At 46.0% G+C, this 18,316-nt stretch overlaps 1 protein-coding gene across 1 annotated transcript in view; it reads right to left on the bottom strand.

Moving 5' to 3' along the window:
- smyd3 (SET and MYND domain containing 3) overlaps positions 1-18,316 on the bottom strand; it is a 157,361-nt gene that overhangs the window by 127,422 nt on the left and 11,623 nt on the right. The window contains 1 exon segment of the mRNA XM_041848467.2: positions 10,155-10,272. Within this exon segment, the coding sequence (XP_041704401.2) occupies positions 10,155-10,272 (118 nt within the window).

The following is an 18,316-nucleotide window of genomic DNA, read 5'->3' as shown; positions in this document are numbered from 1 at the left end:
TGTATTCATGTTATATTCAGCTACTATCAGGTTGAGTTTCCCTCCCTATACCGAAGTGCTAAATAGGACCTGGGATCAAATGACAGGAGGCCAGGGAGCACTGTTCCTGGCACTGAAAAGACCATGCTGGTCCCTGGTATACAACAGGTTGAGAAACGCTGCCCTGAAATACTGGACATCCCATAATAAACATGAAATTCCTATGAGAGTTATAGTGGTATTCCATGGAGCTGAAACAGTGTAGTATTCCATCCGTCAGCCATCATTCCCAGGTGCTGTTTTCTCCCACTGCCAGCTCTACGTTCCCATAATGGGATTATCAGGAATACTGCCCTAGGGAGGGAAGGCGTGCGTGTGTGTGCACAAGTTTGTGTGTGTCTATACCAGTATATCATTTTGGTGGTCTGCCGTATGGCCATTGACCTCTGTGACCCCAGGGGTAATATGTGATTGTTTTTACTCTGCAGACACTGGCCCTCCCTCAGGCAGCCATACACGTACACGCACAGGCACAACACACACACAATATTATTACTGAATGACCAAAGGCAATATTCAGCCTGGGGAAAGAGAGAGATGAAAGGAGGGAAAAGTGAAAGATGGAGGAAGTGAGTTATGATGAGGAGTGTCTCAGACCTGATGCCAACATATGTCACACAGCTGGTCAGAAGGGCAAAGGCCAAAAGGCCAGACACCACACATGCTTCTAGGTGGTCTCTCAATCCCTTTCTCTCACTCTCCATCCCTACAACCCCCACACTCTCCATCCCTCCTCCCTCACACTCTCCATCCCTCCTCCCTCACACTCTCCATCCCTCTGTTTCTCCTGGGGTAGGTGGATACAGACCTGCCCTTTTCATAGCGTCCCCCTATGAATAACTGAGTAAAGCCCTCTATGAAAAGGGGTGCTGACTAACCAGCACCCCTTTTCATAGAGAGCTTTACTCAGTTATTCTTCATAAACTAAAAGAAACTCAAATAAGAGCTGAAATATTCCAACAGAAGTTTCAAGTTTCAAGGTTTAATGTCACGTGCACAAATACAGTGAAATGCCTTTCTTGCAAACTGTAAACCCAACAATGCAGTAATCAATAACAATGTAATACTAAAAAAATAACATAAGGTAGAACAAAAAACACACAAAATAAGAAGAACACGAGAAAGTAAGTAGGCATACTATATACAGGGTCAGTCAGTTCCAGTACCATATTTACAATGTGCAGGGATACTGGAGTGATAGATATTTACATTTACATGTTAGTCATTTAGCAGACGCTCTTATCCAGAGCGACTTAGAGTGCATACATTTTCATACTGGTCCCCCGTGGGATCAAACCCACAACCCTGGCATTGCAAGCGCCATGCTCTACCAACTGAGCCACACGGGATATGTATAGGGGTAAGGTGACTAGGAATCAGGATATATGATAAACAGAGTAGCGTATTTGATGAAAAATTTGACTTTTATGCGACTGGGTGTGAGTGTGTGTAGTCAGTATAAATGTATGTGCATATTATGTGTGTGTGTGAGCAAATGATGGAGTGAGTGTTTGTGTGTGTGTGTGTTGGAGTGTCAGCGTGTGTGAGTGTGTAGGGCCCTGTGAGTGTGCATAAAATACACGGGTCAACTCAGATAGTCCATATAGCCATTTAGTTAGCTATTTAGTTAGCTATTTAGTAGTCTTATGGCTTGCGGATAGAAGCTGTTCAAGAGCCTGTTGGTGTCAGACTTCATGTACTGGTACCGCTTGCCGTGCGGAAGCAGAGAGAACAGCCTATGGCTTGAGTGGCTTGAGTCTAAAAGACCTTCCAGAATAATCTATTCTAACTGAGCTCATGAATGCATGAGGATAACTCTCTCACACATTTCAATAACTCTCTCACACACTTCAATAACTCACATATACAGTGCATTCGGAAAGTATTCAGACCCCTTAACTTTTTCCACATTTTGTTATGTTACAGCCTTATTCTAAAATGGATACATTTGTTTTTTACCCTCATCAATCTACACACAATACCCCATAATGACAAAGCAAAAACAGGTTTTTAGAAATGCTTGCAAGTTTATAAAAAATGAAACACTGAAATATCACATTTACATAAGTATTCAGACCCTTTACTCAGTACTTTGTTGAAGCACGTTTGACAGCGATTACAGACTCAAGTCTTCTTGGGTATGAGGCTACAAGCTTGGCACACCTGTATTTGGTGAGTTTCTTCCATTCTTCTCTGCAGATCCTCTCGAGCTCTGTCAGGTTGGATGGGGAGCATCGCTGCACAGCTATTTTCAGGTCTCTCCAGAGATGTTCGATTGGGTTCAAGTCCGGGCTCTGGCTGGGCCACTCAAGGACATTCAGAGACTTGTCCCAAAGCCACTCCTGCGTTGCCTTGGCTGTGTGCTTAGGGTCGTTGTCCTGTTGGAAGGTGAACCTTCACCCCAGTCTGAGGTCCTGAGCGCTCTGGAGCAGGTTTTCATCAAGGATCTCTCTGTACTTTGCTCCGTTCATCTTTCCCTCGATCCTGACTAGTCTCCCAGTCCCTGCCACTGAAAAACATCCCCACAGCATGATGCTGCCCCACCATGCTTCACCGAAGGGATGGTGCCAGGTTTCTTCCAAACGTGATGCTTGGCATTCAGGCCAAAGAGTTCAATCTTGGTTTCATCAGACCAGAGAATCTTGTTTCTCATGGTCTGAAAGTCCTTTAGGTGCCTTTTGGCAAACTCCAAGAGGGCTGTCATGTGCCTTTTACTGAGGAGTGGCTTCCGTCTGGCCACTCTACCATAAAGGCCTGATTGGTGGAGTGCTGCAGAGATGGTTGTCCTTCTGGAAGGTTCTCCCATCTCCACAGAGGAACTCTAGAGCTCTGTCAGCGTGACCATCGGGTTCTTGGTCACCTCCCTGAACAAGGCCCTTTTTATTCAGATTGCTCAGTTTTGCCGGGCAGCCAGCTCTAGGAATAGTCTTGGTGGTTCCAAACTTCTTCCATTTAAGAATTATGGAGGCCCCTGTGTTCTTGGGGACCTTCAATGCTGCAAAAAAAAATGTGGTACCCTTCCCCAGATCTGTGCTTCGACACTATCCTGTCTCGGAGCTCTCCGAACAATTCCTTCGACCTCATGGCTTGGTTTTTGCTCTGACATGCACTGTCAACTGTGGGACCTTATATAGACAGGTGTATGCCTTTCCAGATGATGTCCAATCCATAGAATTTACCACAGGTGGACTCCAATCAATTTCTAGAAACATCTCAAGGATGATCAAAGGAAACAGGATGCACCTGAGCTCAATTTCGAGTCTCCATAGAAAAGGGTTTGAATACTTATGTAAATAAGGTATTTCTAAAAGGCTGTTTTCACTTTGTCATTCTGGGGTATTACGTGTAGATTGATGAGGGGAAAAAATAATTTTATCAATTTTAGAATAAGACTGTAACGTAACAAAATGTGGAAAAAGGGAGGAGGTCTGAATACTTTCTGAATGAACTGTACATTCTCTCTTTCTCTCTTTCTCCCACTCCCTCTCCCACTCCCTTTCCCTCTCTCTCTCTCCAGGGTGATAACCAACCCTCGCTCTGCAACTTTCATTAAACAAATCGACACTCCTCTCTCCCTCCATCAGAATGTAACAGAGGTCCCATTGGATCATCCCTATTTAAATCAGGATTTTCCTGTTTTTCTCCACACACACATAACCCAGTTCATGATACAAACACACACACTGCTTTTACTCTTCCATCCCATCCTAATTGGAGATTCCTCCTCCACACCAGTCGAGGTTGAGGATAATTTTGACTTAATAACGAATAAATAAATACAATTACAGTGCAATGCACATCCTACTCATCCTTAGGGAGAGCCAAGTTATCCCAGGGACTAGCTGTGTGCACTGTGTATGTGTGTGTGCACACGTTTGTGTGTGCACATGTGTGTGTGTGTGTGTGCATATTTCTTTGTGTGTGTGTGTGTGTGTGTGTGTTAATGTTATCCCAGGGGCAGTGTGAATCCTGTCTGATATTAAACTATTAGTTTTGGGGAAGAGACTTCACTAAGCGGAGAAACAGCCCACTCACTCATTTGTAATGGAGATTCTACCTTCCTTCCATGCTGCCTAAGCCTAATCAGACCAATTCTGTCTGTCTATACGTCAGCCCACCCGTCCATCCGTCAATCCGTCCCAGTGGCGACCCATCATTCAGGGTAGGTGGGGCAGAGCCAAAAATCCAGAAAATCACATTGTATGATTTTTAAGTAATTAATTTGCATTTTATTGCATGACATAAGTATTTGATCACCTACCAACCAGTAAGAATTCCGGCTCTCACAGACCTGTTAATTTTTCTTTAAGAAGCCCTCCTGTTCTCCACTCATTACCTGTATTAACCAGCGCATGTCCAGGCCCGTCTGAAGTTTGCCAATGACCATCTGGATGATCCAGAGGCGGAATGGGAGAAGGTCATGTGGTCAGATGAGACAAAAATAGAGCTTTTTGGTCTAAACTCCACTCGCCGTGTTTGTAGGAAGAAGAAGGATGAGTACAACCCCAAGAACACCATCCCAACCGTGAAGCATGGAGGTGGAAACATCATTTTTGGGGATGTTTTTCTGCAAAGGGGACAGGACGACTGCACCGTATTGAGGGGAGGATGGATGGGGCCATGTATCGCGAGATCTTGGCCAACAACCTCCTTCCCTCAGTAAGAGCATTGAAGATGGGTCGTGGCTGGGTCTTCCAGCATGACAACGACCCGAAACACACAGCCAGGGCAACTAAGGAGTGGCTCCGTAAGAAGCATCTCAAGGTCCTGGAGTGGCCTAGCCAGTCTCCAGACCTGAACCCAATAGAAAATCTTTGGAGGGAGCTGAAAGTCCGTATTGCCCAGTGACAGCCCCGAAACCTGAAGGATCTGGAGAAGGTCTGTATGGAGGGGAGGAGTGGGCCAAAATCCCTGCTGCAGTGTGTGCAAACCTTGTCAAGACCTACGGGAAACGTACGATCTCTGTAATTGCAAACAAAGGTTTCTGTACCAAATATTAAGTTCTGCACCAAATAAGGTCTACTATTTTATCCCTGATGTCCTTACACAGCTCTCTGGTCTTGGCCATTGTGGAGAGGTTGGAGTCTGTTTGATTGAGTGTGTGGACAGGTGTCTTTTATACAGGTAACGAGTTCAAACAGGTGCAGTTAATACAGGTAATGAGTGGAGAACAGGAGGGTTTCTTAAAGAAAAACTAACAGGTCTGTGAGAGCTGGAATTCTTACTGGTTGGTAGGTGATCAAATACTTATGTCATGCAATAAAATGCAAATTAATTACTTAAAAATCATACAATGTGATTTTCTGGATTTTTGTTTTAGATTCCGTCTCTCACAGTTGAAGTGTACCTATGATAAAAATTACAGACCTCTACATGCTTTGTAAGTAGGAAAACCTGCAAAATCGGCAGTGTATCAAATACCTTTTCTCCCCACTGTATTTGAGATTCTTCAAAGATTCTTCATTTGAGATTTTTGATTCCAACCGCCGTGTCTTTGTGAGACGTAGAGTAGGTGATCGGATGATCTCCGCATGTGTGGTTCCCACCGTGAAGCATGGAGGAGGAGGTGTGATGGTGTGGGGGTGCTTTGCTAGTGACACTGTCTGTGATTTATTTAGAATTCAAGGTACACTTAACCTGCATGGCTACCACAGCATTCTGCAGCGACAGGCCATCCCATCTGGTTTGCGCTTAGTGGGACTATAATTTGTTTTTCAACAGGACAATGACCAAAAACATACCTCCAGGCTGTGTAAGGGCTATTTGACCAAGAAGGAGAGTGATGGAGTGCTGCATCAGATGACCTGGCCTCCACAATCACCCGACCTCAACCCAATTGAGATGGTTTGGGATGAGTCTGACCGCAGAGTGAAGGAAAAGCAGCCAACAAGTGCTCAGCGTATGTGGGAACTCCTTCAAGACGGTTGGAAAAGCATTCCATGTGAAGCTAGTTGAGAGAATGCCAAGATTGTGCAAAGCTGTCATCAAGGCAAAGGGTGGCTACTTTGAAGAATCTAAAATCTAAAATATATTTTGATTTGTTTAACACCTTTTTGGTTACTACATGATTCCATATGTGTCATTTCATAGTTTTGATGTCTTCACTATTATTCGACAATGTAGAAAATAGCAAAAATAAAGAAAAACCCTTTAATAAGTAGGTGTGTCCAAACTTTTGACTGGTACTGTATATATATATATATATAAATAAAATATATAAATATATAAAATATAATAATTGGTCTGTTTTGCATGTTATTTTGGCATTCATTTGTGTTACATATCAGTTTGCAAACAATGTAAAAAAAATAGTATAATCTTGAGTTAATAAAGCCGCATACAAACATGGTTTCTTGAGTAAGGCAGCTCCAAAATGCAGGTGTTTCAGCTTAGCTCAGTGGTTTCTGTGGTGGAGGGGCAGCTAGCGAAAGCACAGAGCGTAGGCATTGGTCATTTTATCTCGTTGCGATGTGATTGGCTCAGTGTTCTGTCACTCATGGGGACACTATGTCACTGCAGAATCGACAGGGAGAGCTAGGCAGTTCAAGCCCCATTGGGTGCTGACATATATTTACATTAGAAGTGCCCATCCAAGAAGGCTCAAGGTCATTGACCACAGATAAAATGATGTCAAATCACGTTATATCTACCGTAGATTTGATTGGATTGATGTCAACATCATACTTTCAAAATCATAGCTAGCAAGCTAGCTAGCTAGACAAGCAGTCATCATCATGAATCACGTAGACAATCTACCGGCAAATCATTTTCAATCCTTGTCATATGACGAGAACTTATAGATAAAACGTATCGGTGCTCATCAGCCATTGGACATAAACATTACACAAGATGTCGGAAATAGCAAATTCACCAATGAGTGGTTTGGAAGGAATCCGTGGCTAACTGCAAAGCAAAGCAATCACTATTTTGCTTCCCCTGCCTGCTATTTGGTGGAGAGGGTGTGTGGTCCAAGTCTGGGTTTAAGGATTTAAAAAATCTGTCTCTTTTCAAAGCTTAAAAGGATAAACATTCACACGCAACACCATTGGCCAGAAAAGGTTGAATACATTGGCCATGCTGTCAATCCAGCATGACTTCTGCAGCGTTCAAAACAACTGGGAACTGATGAAAATGAGCTTGCACAACCAAAGAATTTCTGTACAAACTGTCAGAAATCGTCTCAGGGAAGATCATCTGCATGCTCGTCGTCCTCACCAGAGTCTTGATCTGACTGCACTTCGGCGTAGTAACCGACTTCAGTGGGCAAATGCTCACCTTCGATGACCACTGGCACGCTGGAGAAGTGTACTCTACACAGATGAATCCCGGTTTACTGGGCAGATGGCGTTATGTGGGTGAACGGTTTGCTGCTGTCAACGTTGAGAACAGAGTGCCCCATGGTGGTGGTGGGGTTATGATATGGGCAGGCATAAGCTATGGACAACGAACACAATTGCATTTTATTGATGGCAATTTGAATGCACATAGATACCATGACAAGATCCTGAGGCCCATTGTCGTGCCATTCATCCGCCAGCATCACCTCATGTTTCAGCATGATAATGCACGGCTCCATGTTGCAAGGATATGTACCCAATTCCTGGAAGCCGAAAATATCCCAGTTCTTCCATGGCCTGCATACTTACCAGACATGTCACCCATTGAGCATGTTTGGGATGCTCTGGATCGATGTGTATGACAGCGTTTTCCAGTTCCTGCCAATATCCTGCAACATACCAGATACCGACTGGTTTTCTGATCCACGCACCTACCTTTCTTTTAAGGTATCTGTGACCAACAGATGCATATCTGTATTCCCAGTCATGTGAAATCCATAGATTAGGGCTTAATTAATTTACTTCAATTGACTGATTTTCTTATATGAACTGTACCTCAGTAAAATCTTTGAAATTGTTTCATGTTGCGTTTCTATTTTTGTTCAGTGTAGATGTAGAGTCCCACAGAAGGATTCACTGCAGAGAGCCTCTTTGTCTCTTTCTGACACGCGAGTCACGCAGACACATACGTGTTTATGTTTTGCAATTTGAATAGTGATGGTTATCAGAACCAGGTCTTGGTGTGAGATGATTTACAAGACAGATATGGGCCCAGAAGGCTAGCTAGCTATATGATGTAAAACAGCTGTTACTTTTATAACAGTTCATCTCACACACAACCTTACACACACAAGCACACACACTCAAATGTACATTCATACAACAGTTGTTTGTACATCCATGACAAGATCATCTCTCGTTGACAGATCTACGTAAACATAACTGGTACTGTAGAATCTGTCCGGACTGAATGGGATGCGTAGGATAGCAAGCGGCAGTAGTTTTGGTGTTTGGGTTTTACGTCACTGGTTATTTGGACAAATCACAATTTCGCATCTTTCAAATTTCGGAAGGGGAGGGTCCATTCATTCTGCCCGTAACTTACAAAGAGAGAGGTGGAGATCCTTGTTCCACTCCTCGTTCTAGTGTTTCTTTATTACGTCTCTTAACATGTATGGACCCAGAATTTTATAGAGTAGCTGACCAATTACACAAGACTTTAGTTCTGGGTTAACCAAGATTAAGACCATCACCTTAACTCACCCCCTCTCTGGTTCCAATTCTAGTCTGGCATAACACACCACATTGGACAACACACACGTAACAAATCACACATGTAAATAAACAATTTAAACAAGACATTCATGTAAACTGTCACACACATAATTACACCCACACACACACACTGCCTAGAGGACTACATCAGTGGAGAGCAGCTGCAGGTTGCAGACCTGGGAGGAGAAAGGCCTGGTGCTGTGCTGCGAATTACAAAGAGATAATCAGGCATACCAGGAACAACACACTTACGGTGTACGAAAACACACACTCTTTACAAATCAGGCCTGTCTGGAAGCTCTAAGTCTAAGACGTATGTTAAGGTATGACCAGACAATCAACAGAACAGAGGCTGCAGTGAGAGAGACTTAGGCCTTTTCTCATTTGGGCAAAAATCCTCCACCCTCTCTCCTCCGTGGAAGTGTCCTCCCCTCTTTGACAGCCACCTTTCATCGATGATAGTCATGTGTATCCTACTGTACCTCCTTCGCGGAAGAGTTTTGAAATCTGCCACACCTCCTTTGAATCAGCTTTTGTTTTGTTGGAGGAGAAAAGCATGCACACCTTAAAAAACAATATGCTACTTATCATTTTATCTATAAAATATTTTGCACAACAAACTAAAATTAGTTATCACTTTACACATTTATTTTGGGATCCACCCCTGTAAATGTCATTTGCCTAATGGAGCGCGAGTAGAGAAGGACTCTCATTTCATAAAGTGCATTTTCATCCACTTTCCCTCTCCTCGCCGCCTCTCCTCGTTTACGTTTGACCTTTTTCAAAAGTAGGCGAGAGAGGAAGGAAGAGAGAGGACGCAGGAGTTGAGCAAATCCAATTGAGAAAAGGCCTGGGTATTATGGTGTGGGCCCTGCCTCTTCACTACTCCATATTGTCTTACATCATTGTGACAACACATCTTTCTGTGGCTGTCTGTCCATCCGTCTGTCTACCTGTGTCCGGGCGCATGTGTAGTACATGGGGATGTGTGAAACTTACTCCTCAGCCTGAAGTGTCCCCACGTGCACCAGGGAATAGCTAGCTTTTCATGTGGCGCCGACTTTTAAGACGCTTCAGGTCACGTATGCTAGCAAGAAAGAGGTCCCGAGTTCGTGCCAGGTATGGGCCGAATCGGGTCGAAGTGGTACTCGCTAAGCAATCAGTGTGACATCCTTTACAGTGGTACCATGACCCGGATGTACAGTTGCGCTCAGCTCAACGCTGGCGTCGCTGTTGAGTAAGTTTAAGGGGTGAATGTAGCACATGGGGATGTGTGAAACGTACTCCTCAGCCTGAAGCGCCCCGGCTTGAGCCTGTTAATAGCTAGCTTTTCGCGTGGCACCAACTAGTAAGATGCTTCAGGAGGGCAGTCCCGTGTGCTAGCAAGGCAGAGGTCCTGAGTTAGTGCCAGGTATGGGCCGAATCTGGAGGAAGTGGTACTCGCTAAGCAAGCAGCGTGACTCCTTTACACATGTACACACACAAACGGCTGCAGTGACCTACCTTGGCCAGCAGACTGAGGGGGTCCATGGTGGGTACTTCCTAAGTGATGTCAGGGTCTTCCAGTTGGAGGTAGAGCTGGAGAACAGAGCTCAGCTGAGACCCTCCCTCCTTTCCTCTCCTAGAAATAGGTGGAGCCTCACGCACACTCATGCACAGACACACACACACACACACACAATTATGAAAATTGCAAGTGGCTCAGAACAGGGCAGCACGGCTGGCCCTTAGATGTACACAGAGAACTAACATGAATAAAATGCATGTCAATCTCTCCTGGCTCAAAGTGGAGGAGAGCTGCTAGCTAGACTGAGAGACTGGAAGAGAGCCACAGCTTCTAGTCAGACAACTACAACTTATGCCCCTACTGAAGCCTCTACTACTGCCACTACTGTCCTTACTATGTCTGATATTGTCCCCACTATGTATGATACTGTGTCTGATGCACACAGTAAGGACACCGTGTCTGATACTGTATCTAATACTGTCCACATTATGTCTAAAACTAAGTCTGATACAGTGTATGATACTGTCCCCACTAAGTCTGATACAGTGTATGATACTGTCCCCACTAAGTCTGATACAGTGTATAATACTGTCCCCACTAAGTCTGATTCAGTGTATGATACTGTCCCTACTAAGTCTGATAAAGTGTATGATGCTGTCCCCACTAAGTCTGATCTGTGTCTGATTCTGTCCCCACTAAGTCTGATACGGTGTATGATACTGTCCCCACTAAGTCTGATTCAGTGTATGATACTGTCCCCACTAAGTCTGATACAGTGTATGATGCTGTCCCCACTAAGTCTGATACAGTGTATGATACTGTCCCCACTAAGTCTGATACAGTGTATGATACTGTCCCCACTAAGTCTGATACAGTGTATGATGCTGTCCCCACTATGTCTGATCTGTGTCTGATTCTGTCCCCACTAAGTCTGATACAGTGTATGATACTGTCCCCACTAAGTCTGATACAGTGTATGATACTGTCCCCACTAAGTCTGATACAGTGTATGATACTGTCCCCACTAAGTCTGATACAGTGTATGATGCTGTCCCCACTAAGTCTGATCTGTGTCTGATTCTGTCCCCACTAAGTCTGATACAGTGTATAATACTGTCCCCACTAAGTCTGATACAGTGTATGATACTGTCCCCACTAAGTCTGATACAGTGTATGATACTGTCCCCACTAAGTCTGATACAGTGTATGATACTGTCCCCACTAAGTCTGATACAGTGTATGATACTGTCCCCACTAAGTCTGATACAGTGTATGATGCTGCCCCCACTAAGTCTGATACAGTGTATGATACTATCCCCACTAAGTCTGATACAGTGTATGATACTGTCCCCACGAAGTCTGATACAGTGTATGATACTGTCCCCACTAAATCTGATACAGTGTATGATACTGTCCCCACTAAGTCTGATACAGTGTACAACACTGTGCTACCTTACATTGAGAACATCTCAGGAGGGAGTGAGAGAGAGCGAGAGCGAGAGAGACTGGGGTAGGGGAGAAAGAGACAGAGTCAGAGAGACATTAACTCACAGTTGATTTGGGGAGTTTTTCTCAGAGGCAGTGCCCCACATTTCTCAGATATCCAGGTCATGAATTATGGTGTCTTCAAATACTTTCACATCCTGTTGATCATTTAGGATGAGACCAAGAGATAGGCCATTGGTTACTCAGGTCTAACAGGTGACATCTCAACTCACACACTAAATTACACCCTATTACCTACTTTTGACCTGGGACACATAGGGGTCTGGTCCACAGTAGTGCACTTAAGGGAATAGGGGTCTGATCCACAGTAGTGCACTTAAGGGAATAGGGGTCTGATCCACAGTAGTGCACTTAAGGGAATAGGGGTCTGATCCACAGTAGTGCACTTAAGGGAATATGGTATCACTTGAGAGACAGGTTTTGCTTCTGAATCTGAAGAGGAACCACTGAAACCAGTCACTGTTATACAGTATGCCCCCAAAACATAATTTGAATGGCATGACTAACCACACTGTCATGAGCAGTAACAAGGTACAATACACATTGTGTGTGTGTGTGTGTGTGTGTGTGTGTGTGTGTGTGTGTGTGTGTGTGTGTTAGTGTTGCATTTCCTCTCTGTCAAATAATTCCAACAGAAGTATCCTGTATGAGAGGTCCTAATGCTTTTGTACTGACTCACAGCCTGAACAGAGCTAGCATGAGAATATGACATTGATGATGTCATCTCAGCTCACATTACTAGACTGGATGGATGTTAGGTACAGACCATACACACAAAATATACACGCACACAGTGCTGGCAGTGGCCTGCTTCCTCTCAGCATGAAAGGCATTGAGTATTTCCTATCCATCCATTTGTCTGAGTGGTTAAAATACTTTCCAGTTGCTTTTGTCTCTCATCCTCTGTGATCTTTGAGACGTAGCCAACAAACACCTACCCTCCCTATTCTAACCTCCTAACACGCACGCACGCACACACGCACCACACACACGCACACACACACACACACACACACACACACACACACACACAGAGCATAAATCCCAGTGTTTGCCAGGTCCTTATACTGAGGAAGTCCAGTCCAAGCTGGTTAGGGGAAAGCTCTGAGTGGTATCATTACACATAACCTACATCCTGCCAAAGACAAAGATAGAAGTAGTTCCAGTCCAATAAAAGTTGGGGAAAGCTTTCATGAGCGAACTCATAATAAAACAGAGTCATAGCATCAGATAATAGCCTATCTGAAACACAGCAGGAATGATGTAGACCTATTTCCTTTATTATTATGATGTATAGCCTATTCATTTTACCAGTGTACTGGAGAACTCTCTGGCATATGTTTCAGCTCTTAGCTTTGGTTGACTATGGGAAGGAGCAAGCCAGAGAGAGAGAGACATCTAGACTAACCATGAGGGTGCTGTCAAAACAGAGACACACAGACAGACAGACAGACGGACGGACAGACCCTTTATCTCAGTCCTGTCAGTACAGGGCCTGGTTACAGGGTGTGGAATAAACCAGAGCACACACAGGGAATGCTGAGATTTAAATTTGGAACCATCAGATTAAGTGAGTGTCCATAATCCTTTCTGTTCTACTGATCTCATATGCCTTCACACACGTAGACACAGACACACAGTCAAACACGCACAAGCACACAAATTGTTCTATTTATCCCAATCAGTCTTCAGACACCCAATCAGTCTTCAGAGATATTTAGTGAGTTTTCTCTGTAAATATCAATATTATTGTACACAAATTGACTACTGCTGTTATTGACCTGGCCCTGTCAATATGTAGCTAGTTACTGAGTCTATTTGATCTCTGTTCTGCTCTCTCTCAGCAAATCAAGGTGAGGACACTTCAAGAGAGCATCATTCCCTCATCTTTTAAGATTGTGCTTTTTATCTACTGAGTCTTTACCCAAAATGTGCGTCTCCTCCTCTCATCTAAATCTCTCTTTTTCTTCCCCCACCCCTCCATGTCTCATGACTTTCATCGCTCTGTAAACCCCCCCCCCCTCGCTCTCTCTCTCTCTCTCTCTCTCTCTCTCTCTCTCTCTCTCTCTCTCTCTCTCTCTCTCTCTCTCTCTCTCTCTCTCTCTCTGTCTCTCTCTCCCTCTCTCTCTCTCTCTCTCTCTGATCAGAGCTGATTCTAGCTGACTGATAAGGTGATGACGTTCTGCTTGAGAGAGTCTATTCTGGCAGCGTATCAATACATTCATGGATATATTAAATGGAGTTTAAATGTTTAAAAGCCATATAGAATTAAAGTAGCTGCTCTCTCTCTATTCTTCTTTCTCTCTGGATCTTTCATATTAATGTAAATTTTCATTATAGATGGAATACTGGTACTGTACGTGCTGAATGAAGATGGAAGTCTGCTTTGATGAAAGTGTGTGTGTGTGTGTGTGTGTGCACGGTAATTAATTTCCTCAGTAAGCTGTATAGCGGTGGTTCAATGTGAAGTAGTAATTAGTGGGTTCCTTTTCTCAGGGCTGCCCCTTCGTGGCTGACTGATTTTCTCATTTCCAGGCTTAGAGGCTAATACAGTGCAGCGGTGCTTTCTCCTGCCTCTGTACTCTGATCTGACAGGTCTGTCTGTTAGATTGAAGATGCTACACTCAGAAAAAAAGGTGCTATCTAGAACTTAAAAGGCTTCTTCGGCTGTCCCCATAGGAGAACCCTTTGAATAACCCTTTTTGGTTCCAGGTACAACCCTTTCGGATCCATGTAGAACCCTTTCCACAAAAGGTTTTTCATGGAACCCAAAATAGTTCTACCTGTAACGAAAAAGGTTTCTACCTGGAACCAAAAAGGGTTCTTCTATGGGGACAGCCGAAGAACCCTTTTGGAACCATTCTTTCTAATTAAGCAATAAGACCCAAAGAGGTGTGGTATATGGCCAAAATACCACAAACCCCCGAAGTGCCTTATTGCTATTATAAACTGGTTACCAAAGTAATTATACTAAACAAAAATATAAATGCAACATGTAAAGTGTTGGTCCCATATTTCATGAGCTGAAATAAAAGATCCCAGAAATGTTCCACATGCACAAAAAGCCTATTTCTCTCAAATTGTGTGAACAAATTTGTTTACATCCCTGTTAGTGAGCATTTCTCCTTTGCCAAGATAATCTATCCACCTGACAGGTGTGGCATATCAAGAAGCTGATTAAACAGCATGATCATCTCAAGTTTTCAGGGAGCGTGCAATTGGCATGCTGACTGCAGCAATGTCCACCAGAGCTGTTGCCAGAGCATTGAATGTTCATTTCTCTACCATAAGCCTCCTCCAACGTCATTTTAGAGAATTTGGCAGTGCGTCCAACTGGCCTCACAACCGCAGACCACGTGTAACCACGCCAGCCAAGGACCTCCTTCACCTGTGTGTCAGATGGCGTGGATGTGGTGTAGGATTCAATCGCAGGACACAGAGGCTTAGTCCAAAAGTCTTTAGTAAAGACAAAATGACACGGCTACAAAACAGAGCCGGAGGCACGAGAAAATTACGCACACTGCGTAAACGAGCTAAATACAACAAACGCGCACAACAAGTGCGGACTCTCTATAAACAAAACAAATAGAGAAAAATGTACTGACTGCTCCAGCTGACAAAAGAACAACTACACACAAACACATGACAGAAACAACGAGAACTTAAAGGACACATAATCAACACTAAACGAGAACAGGTGTACCAAACAGACCAAACCAAACAAACATCGAAAACAAAGAACGGTGGCAGCTAGTACTCCGGAGACGACGACCGCCGAAGCCTGCCCGAACAAGGAGAAGGAGCAGCCTCGGCCGAAACCGTGACAGTACCCCCCCCCTTGACGCGCGGCTCCAGCCGTGCGCCAACCCCGGCCTCGGGGACGACCAGGAGGACGCGGAGCAGGGCGCGTGGGATGACCACGATGGAACTCAGTCAGAAGAGACGGGTCTAAGATGTCTCTCCTCGGCACCCAGCACCGCTCCTCCGGACCGTACCCCTCCCACTCCACGAGATATTGGAGACCCCCCATCCGACGTCTCGAATCCAGGATGGACCGAACTGTGTACGCCAGGAGCCCCCTCGAATGTCCAGCGGGGGCGGAGGAGTCTCTCCTATCTCACAGTCCTGGAGTGGACCAGCTACCACCGGCCTGAGGAGAGACACATGGAACGAGGGGTTAATATTCTTATAATCAATAGGTAGTTGTAACCTGTAACACACCTCGTTCAACCTCCTCAGGACTTTAAAAGGCCCCACAAACCGCCGACCCAGCTTCCGGCAGGGCAGGCGGAGGGGCAGGTTTCTGGTCGAGAGCCAGACTCGATCTCCCGGTGCGTACACCGGTCCCTCACTGCGGTGGAGATCGGCGCTCGCCTTGTGTTGACGGATGGCCCGCTGCAGATGGACGTGTGCAGCGTTCCCCGTCTCCTCCGAGCGCCGCACCCACTCATCCACCGCAGGGGCCTCGATCTGGCTCTGATGCCAAGGTACCAGAGCTGGTTGGTACCCTAATACACATTGGAAAGGAGTTAGTTTGGTGGAGGAGTGGCGAAGAGAGTTCTGTGCCATCTCGGCCCAGGGAACATACCTCGCCCACTCCTCCGGCCGGCCCTGGCAATACGACCTCAGAAACCTACCCACATCCTGGTTTACCCGTTCGACCTGCCCATTGCTCTCCGGGTGGTACCCCGAGGTAAGGCTCACCGAGACCCCCAAGCGCTCCATGAACGCTCTCCAGACTCGAGAGGTAAACTGGGGGCCTCGATCAGACACTATATCCTCGGGTACCCCGTACTGCCGGAAGACGTGAGTGAATAGAGTCTCAGCGGTCTGTAGGGCAGTAGGGAGACCCGGCATGGGAAGGAGACAACAGGCCTTCGAGAACCGATCCACAACGACCAGGATGGTGGTATTCCCCTGGGAGGTGGGAAGGTCTGTAACAAAATCCACCGAGAGGTGAGACCAGGGTCGTTGTGGAACGGGCAGGGGTTGTAACTTACCCCGGGGCAGGTGTCTGGGTGCCTTACACTGGGCACACACCGAGCAGGAGGAAACATAAACCCTCACATCCCTGGCTAACGTTGGCCACCAGTATTTAGTGCTAAGGCAGTGCACTGTCCGGCCAATACCTGGATGTCCAGAGGAGGGTGACGTGTGAGCCCAATAAATAAGTCGATCCCGAACCTCGAACGGAACGTACGTCCGACCCACAGGACACTGGGGAGGACTAGGATCGGTACGCAACGCCCGCTCGATTTCGGAATCGACTTCCCACACCACCGGTGCCACCAGACAAGACGGCAGTAGTATGGGTGTGGGCTCAACGGACCTCTCCTCTGTGTCATACCGCCGTGACAGGGCGTCTGCCTTACCGTTCTGGGACCCAGGGATGTACGTGATCTTAAATACGAACCGGGCCAGAAACATGTTCCACCGAGCCTGGCAAGGGTTCAGTCTCCTAGCTGCCCGGATGTACTCCAGGTTCCGGTGGTCAGTCAAAATGAGGAAAGGGTGTTGAGCCCCCTCAAGCCAATGCCTCCACACCTTTAGGGCCTGTACCACGGCTAGCAGCTCCCTGTCCCCTACGTCATAATTTCGCTCCGCCGGGCTGAGCTTTTTAGAGTAAAAGGCACAGGGACGGAGTTTAGGTGGCGTGCCAGACCGTTGCGAGAGCACGGCCCCTATACCGGCCTCAGACACGTCCACCTCGACCTGGAATGGTAGCGCGGGATCCGGATGCGCCAGCACCGGAGCCGAAGTAAACAGGTCCTTCAGTCTCCCAAAAGCCCTATCAGCCTCAGCAGACCACTGCAAGCGCACCGGACCCCCCTTAAGAAGGGACGTTATGGGAGCTGCCACCTGTCCAAAACCCCGGATAAACCTCCTGTAGTAATTCGCAAAGCCCAAGAACCGCTGCACCTCTTTAACTGTGGTTGAGGTTTGCCAATTACGCACGGCAGACACACGGTCAACCTCCATCTTCACCCCTGACGCAGACAACTGATAACCCAAAAAGGAGACAGACTCCTGGAAAAACAGAAATTTCTCTGCCTTGACATATAGGTCATGCTCCAACAACCTCCTCAACACTCGGCGCACCAGGGCTACATGCTCGGCTCGGGTAGAAGAGTACACCAGAATGTCGTCAATGTACACGACCACTCCTTGCCCCTGCATATCCCGGAAGATCTCATCTACGAAGGATTGGAAGACTGAAGGAGCATTCATTAACCCGTATGGCATGACGAGATACTCGTAATGACCCGAGGTGGTACTAAATGCTGTCTTCCATTCGTCTCCCTCCCTAATGCGCACCAAGTTGTAGGCGCTCCTGAGGTCCAACTTTGTGAAGAACCGCGCTCCGTGTAATGACTCCGTCATAGTCGCAATCAGAGGGAGTGGATAACTGTATTTCACAGTAATCTGATTGAGACTGCGGTAATCAATACACGGGCGCAAACCCCCATCTTTTTTCTTCACAAAAAAGAAGCTTGAGGACGCAGGGGAAGTGGAGGGCCGTATGTATCCCTGTCTCAGAGACTCGGCTATATAAGTCTCCATAGCTCTCTTCTCCTCTTGAGACAAAGGATACACATGGCTCCGCGGAAGCGCAGCTCCTACCTGGAGGTCTATCGCACAATCCCCCTGTCTA

Source organism: Coregonus clupeaformis, chromosome 25, assembly GCF_020615455.1.
Source record: "Coregonus clupeaformis isolate EN_2021a chromosome 25, ASM2061545v1, whole genome shotgun sequence".
Taxonomy (NCBI): domain Eukaryota; kingdom Metazoa; phylum Chordata; class Actinopteri; order Salmoniformes; family Salmonidae; genus Coregonus; species Coregonus clupeaformis.
The sequence above is the reverse complement of the archived record's forward strand: the minus strand, read 5'-3'. Positions and strand labels throughout refer to the sequence as shown.